At 41.5% G+C, this 15,451-nt stretch overlaps 1 protein-coding gene across 2 annotated transcripts in view; it reads left to right on the top strand.

Moving 5' to 3' along the window:
• sorcs2 (sortilin-related VPS10 domain containing receptor 2) overlaps positions 1 to 15,451 on the top strand; it is a 698,208-nt gene that overhangs the window by 591,999 nt on the left and 90,758 nt on the right. For both annotated transcript variants that reach the window (XM_041197348.1, XM_041197339.1), the window contains exon 14: positions 1,715 to 1,822. In XM_041197348.1, coding sequence (XP_041053282.1) covers positions 1,715 to 1,822 — 108 coding nt within the window. The remainder of the gene's footprint in view (positions 1 to 1,714; positions 1,823 to 15,451) is intronic.

The raw sequence follows: 15,451 nt of genomic DNA, 5'->3' as shown, positions 1-15,451 counted from the left end.
GATAACAGACTAATATGGTGTCCATTTCAAAAAGAGCAGCAAAATGCAACTGCAGATCAGTTAGTTTTACATCAACACTGGGTGCACCTTGCTCTCTGGAAAGCATTTTGACAATATTCCACTCAAAATTTAAGAATTTATTTAAAAAAACAAGGTAACAACCAGGAGGTTGCACATATACATGCACAACAGCTTTACACAAATGAACATATAGAAGATCGGTTATCAGATTTCCTTAGTTCAATCAGTACAACTTGTCTTCATGTAATAATACAAAATAAGCACCATGCCACCCCAAATTGAGAGTTAATTTACTTAAACAAGGTGGCTTCTAACTGCTCCTCCAACATTTTTGTGCTGTTAGTCTTGTCAGAGACTCTGGCAGCTTTCTCTTTAAAAATCTGGCTTCCTGCATCACACCCCATTTCAAAAATCCTTTCAGTCAGCCTGAGTCCCAGGCTTTATTATATTATATTATGATATCCTTTTGTGCGCACGCATCAATGGGTGTGATGTGGTTTCTAATTGCATAGGCAAGCCAACAAATTACTTATTATTTATATTTCTATGTGAAATTGACATCAAAACTATCTTGTTAACATCTAAACTTTTCTTTTTGTAAATTGCCCGAGTATACTACACTTTTAAAAACTCAACATTAAAAGTGACTTCTTTTTTGTCATAACCTTTGTGTAGAAATAGGCAAAAAAAATCCCAAAGCATGATGGGGAAATTATAGAGTTTTCTGCTTGGATTACCCTTATTTATATGTAAATTGTGATCTTGGAATACTCATAAGCATTTTGGCTAAAACAGTAACTTTAGCAAAAGGAGGCAAATCATAATTTGGCAAGGATTTTATTCGATTGTGTAAAGCTCATCCTGCCCCATCTGATCACTGGATCAGGACAAAGACATCCAAACACTAAAGAGAGAGGAGAGACTGACAATACTGACACAGGCACATGCTTGATTTAACAAAATGGCCTGACCCCAGGCTGGCTCCACAAACTCCAGTGGAGTCTATTCTCGCTAGCTGGTTACAATTTTGTAGTCCACTGTCATGATGCATTGGAGTGGGAATGCAAATTTCAGGGGGCATGCAACTAGCTCAGTGGGTCATCCTAGTCTTTTTTTTGTTCTCATCGTCCTATTCCTATGATAAAGCCAAATACTCATTTAGCCATAACCAAATATACCATTTACAATCATTTCTGTTGAGCTGCTACGCCCATGATGATGCCAAATAGAATTGAAATTGAAGTGAAAGAGAAAGAGCACTATATTGCATCACAGAAGTATGAAATAATAAATGATATTGCAATAACAATGGATAATGGGTGGCATGGTATAAGAATCAGCAGTAAATGGCATGTGCTGATTGTGAGCAGAGTATGAGTTACAGTTAATGGTAATGGAAATGTTATTGTAGTGAGTGGGACACTGAAATGAAATAGCTAAAGACTTACAAATATTTTATTTTAATTTTAAAACAGGCCTGGGCACTTAACCATTAATAGTAACTGAAAACATGAACTGAATATACTTCTCCAAGTCGACATCACTGAATCTTTTCTTTCACCTCAAGAAGATTTTTAACTGTAATCTACATATTAAGAAAATATAATGATCATGTGAACCATTGCAGTTAGTAATATTATTGTCCAAAATATGATCGGAGTTGTGAAGTGTTTTTTGTTGGTTTTCCATCTAGGTTCAGTGTAGATGAAGGATATACTTGGACAACGCACAATTTTACTAGTACTTCTGTCTTTGTAGATGGGTTACTGAGTGAACCAGGGGATGAAACACTGGTTATGACGTGAGTATCTCAGTAGATAATACATGTTTCTGAAGCTAATACTGATGTGGATGTTCTGCAGTTTGATCTGCAAATCTCTGCTTTGTATTACAGAGGTTAGTTTTTGGATTATTCAACATACTGAAAGTGCAAATGTAATTTGTCACTACACTCTGTGCTTATACTGAATGAGAGAAAAACTCAATTCTGTTCAATTACAAGGAGAATAGTGATGATAGATTGTAACAATGTACATTGATAGCAGATGATTGTGGAGCTGGAATATTTGTTGCTGCAGATATGTTGAACATAAATCACAATGCATGTGGGGTCCTTGGATTTTATACTGGATTCAGTACTGGAAAATTGTAATTGCATTTCATTTTTTTTAAAAAAAGAAGCACAGCTCAATGGTGTACAAATGTTTCATGTAGTTATGATAATGGCTTAAGACTAATTTTCTCTGTTTTCTGTTCAGTCTGGTAATAAAATATTGTTTTCTTTGATTCTTTGAAAATCCATGAAATGCATGGTCATTCCATAAGGTATTCAAGGTATAGCGAGAGCTCACAAACAGGGCAATTCTGTTTTAAACAGGTACATGTTGGGTTTATGATACTCACTATCCTTCCCTTATGGTATAGGCAATGGGCTCATGAAATAGAGAAAAATCCCATTAATAAATTTTATCAATATATCCACTAATGCGACTCTTTACGTACAATGTTCATTAGATAAGTATTGATTATATGGGCAGAGAACTCATTGGGATTGTCAAGCTGTATTCTCTACCTTTATATGGTAAGGCATATGCGAGATTAGGACGGAAGCGGGTTTCCACTATGTGTTCAGTGCATAAGTACATGTGGTTTAATACATTGCCACATCTGCACATGCATGAATCGCCTTCCCCTCTTCACAAATGCTCCGTGATGTTATTATTAGAATTTTAACTCCCAAGAATGAGTGGGTTGAGGTGAGAGGGCAATTAAAATAATCAATTTTTGGATCCTGACTGCAACCTAGCCCCAATGTGCTCAACTTCCAGTTTAATGGAGGCATGTTTGGGTGCACACAAGAAACCTGCTGTGGTCAGGACTTTAATAGTGCAGATGAGTGGGTAGTTATCACAACAATTAACATTCTTATGAAAAGTTAGTTGGGTCTTTTTAAACTAATTTCACTGATCTTTAAATTTAAAGCCAAAAACAAAAAACTGCGGATGCTGGAAATCCAAAGCAAAAAATAAAAAATACCTGGAAAAACTCAGCAGGTCTGGCAGCATTGGCGGAGAAGAGTACAGTTGATGTTTTGAGTCCTCATGACCCTTCAACAGAACTAAGTAAAAATAGGAGAAGGGTGAAATATAAGCAACCACCACCACCACACCTTCCTTCCTTTCCACCCCCCCCCCCCCCCCCCCCCCCCCGCCCATCCCCCCAACCTCTTAAACCAGCTTATATTTCACCCCTCTCCTATTTTTACTTAATTCTGTTGAAGGGTCATGAGGACTCGAAACATCAACTGTATTCTTCTCCGTTGATGCTGCCAGACCTGCTGAGATTTTCCAGGTATTTTTTATTTTTTGTTTTAAATTTAAAGCCTCAGGCACTGATTCCCAGGGCTCAAAATCTGACCAGTAAAAAGGACAGTTTCAGGTTCATTTCATAGGGGTCTTTCTTTAATTATTTGCCCATGAGATGTGAGCATTGCTGGCAAAACTAGTATTTATTTCCCATTTTCAATTGCCCTTGAGAAGTTTGTGGTGAGCCACTTCTTGAACCACTGCAATCCATCTGGCGTAGGACAGCCACGATGCCATTAGTAGGGATTTCCAGGATTTTGAGCCAGTGATGACGAAGGAATGGTGAGTATATTTCTCAGTCAGAATAGTGTGTGATTACAGGGGAATTTGCAGATTGCAGTATTCACATCCACCTGGCTTGTTCTTCTAGGTGGCAGAGATCACAGGTTTGGGAGGTGTAGTCCAAGAGGCCTTGATAAGTTGCTGCCGTGTATCTTGCTGCTGCCACTGGGTGGCAGGGGTGGAGAGAGCGAATGCTTGAAATGATGGATGGGGAACCAATCAAGTGGACTTCTGTCTTTGATTTGTTTATGGGATATGGGAATCACTGACAAGGCCAGCATATATTGCCTTTGAGAAGATGGTCGTTAGCTGCCGCCTTGAACATGTGGTTATAGGTGCACCATGGCGCTGTTACGGAGGAAGATCCAGCATTTTAATCCAATGACAAAGAAGGAAGAGTGATATATTTCCAAGTCTTGGTGTGTGATTTGGAGGAAAACTTGGAGGTAGTGGAGATCCCATGCATCTACTGGTCCTGTTCTCCTAGATAGTAGAGGTCATGGGCTTGGAAGGTGCTGTCAAAGGAACCTTAATGAGTTGTTGCAGTGCACCATGTGGATAGTGTACATTGCTGCTACTGAGTGCTGGTGGTGAATAGGTTGCTAAGTCAAGAGGGTTACTTTGCCCTGGATGATGCCTAGCTTCTTTAGTGTTCTTGGAGCTGCATTCACCCAGGGAAATGGAGAGTATTCAATCAAATTCCTGATGTGTGCCTTGTAGATGGTGGAAAGGCCTTGGAGAGTCAGAAGTTACTCATTGTGGAATACCCAGCCTCTGATCTGCTATTGTAGTCACAGTATTTATATGACTGGTTTGGTTAAGTTTCTGGTCAATGATTAGCCCCCCAGGATGTTGATGGTGGAGGATTCAACAGTAGGAATTCTGGTGAATGTCAAGGGAAAGAAGTTTGACTGCGTCTTATTGGAGATGGTCACTGCTTGTCACTTGCATGGCATGAATGTTACTTGCCACTTATCAGCCCAGGATGGAATTTTGCCCAGGGTCTTGCTGCAGATAAGCATGTGCAGCTTTGGTATCTGTGAAGTTGAAGATGAAGGAAAGATAACTGATAAACCAGCTCAACATGGTCTTACCTGGAATGCAACCGTGAGGAACAGCTGCAGTGATGCCCTGGGCTTGGGATGATTAGCCTCCAAGAACCACAGTCATCTTCCTTCATGCTTGGTATGACTCCAGACAATCCAGTGTAAAGTTTTCCCCTGATTGCCATTTATAAGGGTGTGAAAGTCCCTTGGGTTCAGTGCTGTCTTCTGGATGAACAGGAATGAATGACTCAACACCAAATAATTTGTGAAATAACAATCTTCATTAAACAATTATTAAACAATTATTAATGAGTAAAAGAAAAAGGAAAGATAACTATTAAAAGGAAAGAAAGGAAGAAGGAAAAACAAGTGCTTTATATATAAAAAGAAAGGCAGAAAAGCAATTTTACATGCATGCTGTACATAGTATATTGCAAATACATACAAGTACATACTATATTACAAGTGGTAACACTGTTTAATACAGTTCCCCAAAATGGTAAAGTTCCCCTTGGTTTATACATCACCAAGTCTCCAGATAACCTTGCATTGGGGGTTCCGGTCAGTCATTCCATTGATGGTCCTTCCCTCTGTAGTGTTGTAATCCACCCCAGATGCAGCCTCGAACATTGGAGGCCATGCTCCTTTAAGTCTAATTTTTTGCTCCATTCCAGCCTTTTGAGGCTTCTATTCAGACTTTCTCAAAACAAAGGTCTGGTAAACATAAGTCCTTATCAATTCTCCTCACAGGCATTACAAGCTTCACAATTTCCAGTTGTTTATGCATCTTTTGATGGTGTCTCCCATCTACCATCAATCAGATTGTATGTCCATCAATCAAACTCCATGTCCTGATTCCACATTATAGTTGACCACCCCACATGCAAGGTTATTTATTGTCCTAGTTTGTAGTTCAAAGGTCATCAAATGCAGTTAGAAAAATTACTTCTGCTAAACAAAACAACTTTTAGTAAGCCTAGTTTGAAAAGAGAAAACAATGATGTAGATGAAATACCAGCTGTGAATGGCCAGTATGAAAAACAAAGTCTTGGGAAAGCAAGTCTACAGTTAATAATATCACTACTGATTACTATCGATTAATTATTTGACTTAATCAAAGCTCAATCACACTTAGCTTTAAACCAAGGTCTACAAACTAACTTTTAAATATTTAATACAGATTTAATACAGGTTCTCTTAAAATCAAGAACAAAGCAGAAAATGCAAAAATACAAAATTGCAAAAATCAGTTGCTGCAGTCCTCAGGCCTACACATTGACTTCAATTTTATGAGGACTCCTTAATGTCACCTTCTGTCAAATGTGGTTTTGGTGTCAAAAGGGTCATTCTCACCTCGCCTCTTGAATTTAGCTCTTTCATCCATGTTTGGACCAAAGCTGCAATTACCTCTGGAGCTGAGTGGTCCTGGCAGAACCTTGACAGATCATTGATGAGTCAATGCTGCTTGACGGCTTTGTGGAAGACACCTTCCATCACTTTGATGATTGAGAGTAGACTGACGATTTTTTTTTGGATAGGACATTGCTGGGCAATTTTCCACTTTATTGGGTAGATGCCAGCGCTGTAAGCATATTAGTATAGTTTGGCTAAAGACTCAGTTAGTTCTGCAGCACAAGTCTTTAGCGCTTCAGTCAAGATGTTATCAGGGCCCAAAGCCTTTGCTGCATCCTGTCAATCAGCCATTTCTTGGTATCATGTAGAGTTAATCTAATTGGCTGAAGTCTGGCATCAGTGATGGTGGAGATCTCAGGATGAGGCTGAGATGAACCATCCACTTGGCACCTCTGGCTGAAGATGGTTGCAAGCCCTTCAGCCTTGCCCTTTATCTCCACATTCTGGGTTTTGCCATTATTGAGGATGGGGATATTCATGAACTCCCCTCTCCTTGTTAGTTTAATTGTCAACCATTATTCATGACTGGATGTGACATGACAACAGAGCTTTGATCTGATCTATTGTGGGATCGCATAGCTCTTCCATTGCATGTCCTATGATGTATCTTCACCATGTTGGCACCTCATTTTTAGATCTGCCTGGTGGCATGCTGTTCTACACTTCTCAATAAACCACTGTTAGTCACCTGCCTTGATGGTAATGGTAGAGTGAACAATATGTCAGGACCATAAGGTTGAATTTCTGAGCTATGAAAGCCAAGCTCTTAATATTCACATCTAAGACTCAAAGCACATTCTCCTTTCCTTCAAGATTTCAACCTCACCTAGGAAGTGCACTCTAAGAGTAGATAAACCAAGTAGAATAGCCAGCATTATGTAGAGGTTAATTTATACTAGTTGTAAGACTTAAATGGAATTAAATCTGTCTCCAAAAACAGACTGCTGGTCCCTGTATCTCTCTGTGTTTGGAAATAGATTTAGCAAGTGTATCATCAACGTATCAGAAATATGTAAGGGATAGGCAGTTAAATGTCATTCCATCCTCCTACCCCTGCTATATTTGAATCCACAGGTGCATCTAAGAACTTCCTTACACTCCTTAATGGGCTTCATCTTGTGCTTAAATTCACCTTTGAAATGAAGCAATCAAAAGACATCCCTTTCCTCGATCTGTTCGTTGAGAAATCTGCCAGTGGGTTCTCTACTACTGCCTACTGCAAGCCTACCTTCACTGGTCAATATGCACTTTGGGATTCCTACAGTTCCATACACTATAAGATTGGTCTTATCAACAACATCTTGAACAGGGTCCAAGCCATTTGCTTACCATGCAAGCTTGATGCTCAAATTGGGCGCATCAAAGCTATCTCATTGAAACGTATAAAATTCTGACAAGGCTGGACAGACTGGATGCAAGGAGGATATTTCCTCTGGCGGGGGTTCTAGAACAAGGGGTCACAGTCCGAGAATACAGGGTAGGCCATTCAGGACTGAGATGAGAAGAAATTGCTTCACAATCAGGGTGGTGAACCTGTGGAATTCTGTACCATGGAAGGCTATGGAGGCAAAGTCACCGAGTATATTTAAGAAGGAAATGGATACATTTCGAGACACTAAAGGCATCAAGGGATATCGGGAGAGAGCAGGAGTATGCCATTGAAATAGAAGATCAGCCATAGCCATATTGAATGGCAGAGCAGGCTCAAAGCACCGAATGACCTACTTCTGCTCCTGTTTTCTATGTTTCTATCCTGTGGGATAATGGCTACCCTGTTTAGATCATCGCTCATTATATATTGTGCAAACTCATGAATGGGCCTAAGGCAGCCACCTTTGGTCCTGATAAAGTGCCTAGTCTACTTCAGGTTACCCTGGAAGGATAAGGTGTCTCGAAATTTGTGCAACTGATGAAGCTAGCTATTTCATGCTGTTCCTATGTAGTAACAACATGAGCAGTATTCTCCACTAACAGGATGCTGTTATCAAGCCAAAGAAATGTTCTGCCTATCACACAAATGAGCAATATAGCATACGAATTTCAGTGCTGGATGATGCCAGGTATACAGGCCGTATTTCCCAAAGATTGGTGGTTTGTATCAAACAGCATGTCCCTTCAGCTATTCACAACAGGCAAAGTACTGTCTGTATCCAACCAGCCCATGCTTGTAAATCTCGAAACATTATGTCCAACATAAGATGTGATTCATGATTGGACAACACCTGCTAAACAATCCTGATTGTGCTTGAAAACCAATTTCAGATTGTCAGTCGGGCTCGCAGTATAGCTCACTTACGCATGCTAGAAGCCACATATATTCATACACAGGGTCCTGCCGTTTGCTGACGGAAGGAACATATGCACACTTTGCACCTTTCTCATCTAAGCAAAAGCTTTGGGAACAGTCATTCCCTGGTTCTTTCCCCAGGGCAATGCCCTGACCAATCAAAGTTTTGAATTTGAACAAAGCTAGGCATTAACTGTTCAATGCTGCATTCTCCATGGCAATGCCTCCACTAAGCAGAATTCACTTGCCAACCAATCAGCAATCTCTTCTCTTGCAGTATAAATTGTTGTTTCCTGTAGTTTGGTAATTTCTTGACAGCTGTCCCGATGAGTGCAAGGTGAATAGCCTAGATAACATGTCCCTTTTTTTTCAGCAATACTCAACTCCTGTACTACTAAATAACTATAAGTATATGGCTGGTCAGGTGAAGAATATTCCATCCTCATCATCCTCCCCCACTATTCATAAAATTTGTAAGAGTACATTACATAACATTTCAAATTTGACAAAGTGCAAAACAGTTCAGTTTCTTTCAATACAGTACGTGAGATGCAATGCTTGACATTGATGTATATTTACAATACACTTTTACATTTCATGTCAAACATTCCCTGGTGCATACAGCCCGTAGGATGTTACATGATTTCCAGCCCCTCAGTATTCTTTGGGGTGGGAGTGACTTAGGGCGTCATCACAGATGTGAGCGAACAATGTAGTGGGGAGGCCAAAGATCAGTTTCACAGCACTGTGAAACCAGTTTGTGATCGTACACTCTGCCCATCAATGGTAGGCCATCTTTCTCGCCGCCGGACATCGGGAACTTCGTTTAAATATATTTGCATATTACTATAAGCCCTACTTGCTGGAATCATCCCCCAACACTGGCACTGGATCATCCAAGCATGTTGGCGTGATTGCCCGTGGAAGTGTTTCACAACTGAACATAAGCGACGTGCACCTGGCAAGCTGCACACTTGGGACTTTGAGGCTTTTTTGCCTACCTTGCTTCGGGCAGCACTCACGGTCACCAAGGCCAGGCTTCGCAGTCAGCACCACTTCACTTTTTGAGGTGGGTGGGGGGTGTGGTGGGGGGTCACGGGCAGGTCCCTACTTACAAGACCAGCTATAAGGCTTTTCAACAGCTGCAGGACCGTGGCTTGGATGGAGAAGTGGCCCTCAGGCAATGGGAAGAGGCTACAGGGCTAGGGCATTACTAGGGAAGGGTGTTATCCCAAGGTGCATGTGGGGACATGTGTTGAGCTGTGCAAGTGGCCTCAAATGGTGAGGGCTGAGGAAGCAGTCTCCAGAGGAGATAAGTCCAGATTAAGATTTGAGGGTGTGTGAGAGAGAATGAATGGCGATGTCTCTAGCTGGCTGTGAGTGAGATGCCAGTGAATGTGTGATGGGCTTGTGAGTATGAGAGTTCAGAGTGATAAGATGATTGCCTTACCCCGGTAGCACGGATGAGTTCATCATTTTTCTGCACTGGATGGCTAACCTCTTCTGTGCAGCGTTGGCACTGACCACCACTGCCACCCTCTCCCAAGCTGGAGTGGTGACACTGATGGGCCTCCTGTGGCCAGAGCAGGGGAAGAGGACACTACTGCGGGCTCCAGTGGTGCCCAGAAGACATCCCAGGGGCACATCAGTGAATTGGGGGTCTGCAGTTATCTTGTTTATTCAGGCCATGTCTTCTGTGCAGCAGTCCTGGGCTGGAAGTACCGAGAGGTTTGCGTGTGGCTGCGCTTTAAATATGGTGCCCAGTGTGAGGAAGCGACGAGGTGACGGTGTGGCAGATGAATTGGAGGCTACCTGCCAGTGAAACAGTGTTTCCTGGAAATGCATGATTAAAGAGACGGGATTGGGGCTATACAGCACTAAAACCTGTCATTGCGGCCAGCATATAAAATGTCCTTTTTCCTGCCCGCCACCATGCTTAGTGCAAATCTGGGATGATTCTGTCCTGTTACGAGAGCAGCTGATGTTAATTGCTGCACAAATCAAATCTTAGAGGGAAAGTAGCCTTATGGGCCATACACTTTTTTTTGTAGAGTGAAAAAGAGAAGAAAACATAGTGATCTCAGCAGCAAGAAGTCCAGTAACACTTTTGGGATTTAAAAAATTAAAAATAAAGGTTTTATTAACAAGAATAAAAGAAAACTTAAGCACACAAGATTACAGTTGCACAGTTTAAATTAGTCTTACAGCACATTCCCCCAAAAACACACACTACTTGGTCAGACAAGCAAATAAATACCTCCAGGCAACACTCCCTTTTAGATGTTTAATTATAAAATTCCAGTAATATTACCCAAGGCAAATTGCTGTAACTTTTAATAAAGACATACCATATGACCTCTTAATCACAGAATCACAATGCAGAAGAGGCCCTTTGGCCCATCGAGTCTGCAGCGACACGTGAGAAACACCTGACCTACCTACCTAATCCCATTTACCAGCACTTGGCCCATAGCCTTGAATGTTATGACGTGCCAAGTGCTCATCCAGGCACTTTTTAAAGGATGTGAAGCAACCTGCCTCCACCATCCTCCCAGGCAGTGCATTCCAGACCGTCACCACCCTCCAGGTAAAAAAGTTTTCCCTCACATCCCCCCTAAACCTCCTGCCCCTCACCTTGAACTTATGTCCCCTCATGACTGACCCTTCAACTAAGAGGAACAGCTGCTCCCTATCCACCCTGTCCATGCCCCTCATAATCTTGTACACCTCTATAAGGTCACCCCTCAGTCTTCTCTGCTCCAACGAAAACAACCCAAGTCTATCTAAACCCTCTTCATAACTTTAATGTTTCATCCCAGGCAACATCCTGGCGAATCTTCTCTGCACCCCCTCCAGTGCAATCACATCCTCCCTATAATGTGGCGACTAGAACTGCGCACTGTACTCCAGCTGTGGCCTCACCAAGATTCTATACAACTCCAATATGACCTCCCTACTTATGTAACGTATGCCTCGATTGATAAAGGCAAGTGTCCCGTATGCCTTTTGCACCACCCCACTAACATGCCCCTCCGCCTTCGGAGATCTATGGACACAAACGCCAAGGTCCCTTTGTTCCTCAGAACTTCCTAGTGTCATGTCATTCATTGAATACTTCCTTGTCAAATTACTCCTTCAAAAGTGTATCACCTCACACTTTTCAGAGTTAAATTCCATCTGCCATTTATCTGCCCATTTGACCATCCTGTCTATATTTTCCTGTAGCCAAAGACACTCAAACTCATTGTTAACCACCCGGCCAATCTTTGTGTCATCTGCAAACTTACTAATCCTACCCCTCAAATAGTCATCTATGTCGTTTATATAAATGACGAATAATAGGGGACCGATCACAGATCCCTGTAGTACGCCACTGGACACGGGCTTCCAGTCACTAAAGCATCCTTCTGTCATCACCCTCTGTCTCCTACAACTAAGCCAATTTTGATTCCACCTTATCAAATTACCCTGTATCCCATGTGCATTTGCCTTCTTTATAAGTCTTCCATGTGGGACCTTGTCAAAGGCTTTGCTGAAATCCATATAAACTACATCAACTGCACTACCCTCATCTACACACCTGGTCACCTCCTCAAAAAATTCAATCAAATTTGTAAGGTATGATCTCCCTCTGACAAAGCCATGCTGACTATCTTAAGCTCGCTTCCACTCTACTGTAAAAATCTAAAACTTCAGAACATGACTTGTGGCAGCCCAAGACTTTTCTGGCTTGACTGGATGGCTGATCCAAACTGCATCTTCTCCCAGCCTAGAGCTATAGCAAATTTTTACCAGCTACAGCTCACAACCAACAGCTAACCCTAACCTCTCCACAGTAACTCTAAATTACCTTTTTCCCCCTTTCATCTCAGGATCCATTGTTCTCACACCTCTTTGAAACTCAAATACTTCCAAACATAAAACCTTTCATGTTTCTATTTTGTCTCTGTTTTTGGATCAATAAAATGTAATATACCCTCTTCTGTTTACCTATGGAACTCCTGCAAGATGCAAGCATGTTTCTTGCACCTCTGACTTCCCTTTGGTACTCAAATGAACTCTCAACTTATCTAAAAATGCGAATATTAGATCTAACCTATTCACTTGTGCCTCAAACCTCTTATAATATTTTATTACAAATGTACAAACCTAATGCTTCTATCCTTTCATGCCTTAAACTCCATCTTCAGTAACTTTTCCTCAGCTTAATTAAACCATTTACACACACACACACATATAAACACACACACACACACATACATAAAAACACACAGCCTTCTTCACAAAATAACACATATTCCCCAAAAATATTTTTTAAAATAATGTCCATTCCCTCAGCCCCTAGACAGTGACCTTTCCCCATTGAGCCTTTGTGGCGGCTTTGGTGCATCCTTCAGCATGTAATCTTGGACCTTGCAATGTTCCAGTCTGCAACACTCAGACGAAGCCAATGTTGGAAGACGAGCAGATTTTGGGCAGAGCAAAGAGCATCCTTCACCAAGTTGATGGTCCTCCAGCAGTAGTTGATGTTTATCTTAGTGTGCGTGCCTGGGAACAGACCACAGAGCACTGAGTCCTGCGTTACAGAGCTGCTCAAGATGAACCTCGACAAATATTAGTGCATCACTTTCCACACCTGCTTTGCAAAGGCACATTCCAGAAGGAGGGCAATTGTCTCTTTCCCCATCCTTTATGTTCCCCTTATCCTAAGATGAGTGATGAGCACCTTCATCCTCCTCCACCTGCTGCCCCATGCAAGACGCACAGCATCCTGATTTTGAATGATGTTGTCGTTCCTTCATCGCTGCAAAATCCTGGAACTCCTTCCCTAACAACACTGTGGACACCACAGGGACTCCAGCGGTTCAAAAAGGTGGATTACCACCACTTTCTCAGGGGCAATTTGGGGTGGACAATAAATGCTGGCCTATCGATATTTTGTGAATGAATAAAATAAAAATCACCAAAATGCAGCGAGCTTTTCTGCTTTTCAAAAAGGACTTCTTTTAAAAAAAGGAATAATTAATAGTGTGTTTCAGGAATCTGATAGCAATGCCCAATTTAAATGAATTGGAAGATCGACAGTCTGAACTGCTGCCATTGAAACCATTCTCAAACTGATTTCAGGTTGCAGCACCTTGTGTACCCTCAGTTTGGCAGAACCTGGCATGTGCAGTCATCTCTGAATTCTCATGTTCTCCGTTATTGGATTCTCTGCCTGTTTATCAGCATTATGTTCAAATAGCCAATTGAACCAAATCTAATCCACTTCTTTTTAAACTGCAAATGCTGCCATCTGTAGGACTGTGGCTAAAATTCCTATAGCCAGTGGTGGCACTTCAGCCAGTAGTCTGAAGTACACAACATGTGATCCTTGATTACTTCAATTGTATGTGAAACCCTGGGGCTGATAATTACCCTTTTTGGTTTTTATAATTATAGCTTGTTAATTGCCAGACATCACATTTTGAAGTGTAATGGTGCTTTTTGAGCATATTTTCTTGTGAGATTTGTTTTAGATCTTGAGTGTTCACAAAAGTGCTGACGTCTGTGTTGAGCAGCTACTTCCTGGGCATGTGTTTATTTGTGGTGCATTACTGCTTTCAGGAAACTTTGTAAAATCTTTGAAAGAAATTTGTCTTCTTTATGGGAAATTTTTTCTACTGACAGTTGGGGGAAGCAGAGCAGATATTGCAGTAATCTTTGTGTGATTAAGAAAAAGCCATAATTTCACCCCCAACCATTTAACAATCTGGACAGTCCCCATATGAGAGTATGCATCCTGCCTTAACATACATTACGTCTATCAAAGTACATAATCAATCAGTAGTTTAAACAATTCATCAGGCAAAATTGGGTTTAATGATACCAGGGAACTGATGTATAGACCACCAAGAACTAAGAAAGTGCTTCTGAGAAATCTGAATTCCCATGCATGATGTGTTAAAGGACCTACATGTAGCACTGTGAAGTTGTGCAATGTAGGTACAATCACCGTTGAGTTCTTGATTGTTGACACTATCTCCAGAAGCTAGCACCTCTGCGTAGATGGAGGGAAAATGATAGCAGGTCCCCAACAAGAAGTCTCTAGATAATAGGCTGCCTGCTTCACCATCACAAGTGGAAGAGGAGCAGAGTTCAGGGAGGAGGCAAGGACTAACAGAGGGAAGAAACAAAGATAGATTTCATAGATGAATGGCATACTGGGGGAAGGAGGGTTGGTGGGGGGCAAGCAATTTTTATTATCTCAACACAAAATACGACACCATAGTAAGACACCTGTAAGATGGTCATATATTGCATTTTTTAAAAAGCTCATTGGAGCAGATGTAAGCTTAGATAGCACCTGTATTCCTCTCTGATGTGTTTCTAGTAGGGATACATATAAATAGGACCATAAGACATAGGAGCAGAAGTGGCAGTTTTAACCTTGTCAGCATGCTAGGAACTGGGTGGACAAGCAGATAAGTATCACTGGTAGGATCTACCTGCCAACATCTAGCACTATTCCCATCCCACGGGCTATAATTTTAACGTTCTGGTGAGAAAGACACACACTGGAAACAACAGTCAATTTAGTATGGAGATTGGGGTCTGCTGATGGGTCTGAGTGGGGAATTGATTGTGGCTTTATTGCCAGATCAACCCAGCGAGCTGAGGTTGCTCCTCCAGGCCCCATATAGAAAGTTTAGGATTCCTCTCATCTAGGCTCAGTCCCCACCCAATTTAAGGCCCTCATGCAAAGCGTCCACTCATGATCAGCCTGAGTAACAGGGACTTTTAATTTTCAGCACTGGCTTCCTACTGCCCAACATTGTGCTGCTTCAACAACAGCACCTTGTATTTATATAGCACCTTTAACATAGTAAAATGACCCAAGACACTGCACAGGGATATTAACACACAAAATTTGGTCACTGAGCTATGTAAGGAGTTATTAGGACAAGTCACCCAAAGCTTGGTCAAACAGGTAGGTTTTAAGGAGCATCTTAAAGAAGGAGAGCGAGGTAGCAATGTGGGAGACGTTTTGGAAGGAA

The sequence above is a fragment of the Carcharodon carcharias genome, chromosome 1 (assembly GCF_017639515.1).
Source record: "Carcharodon carcharias isolate sCarCar2 chromosome 1, sCarCar2.pri, whole genome shotgun sequence".
In the NCBI taxonomy this organism is placed as follows: Eukaryota; Metazoa; Chordata; class Chondrichthyes; order Lamniformes; family Lamnidae; genus Carcharodon; species Carcharodon carcharias.
This window is presented reverse-complemented; position numbering and strand designations above follow the sequence as displayed.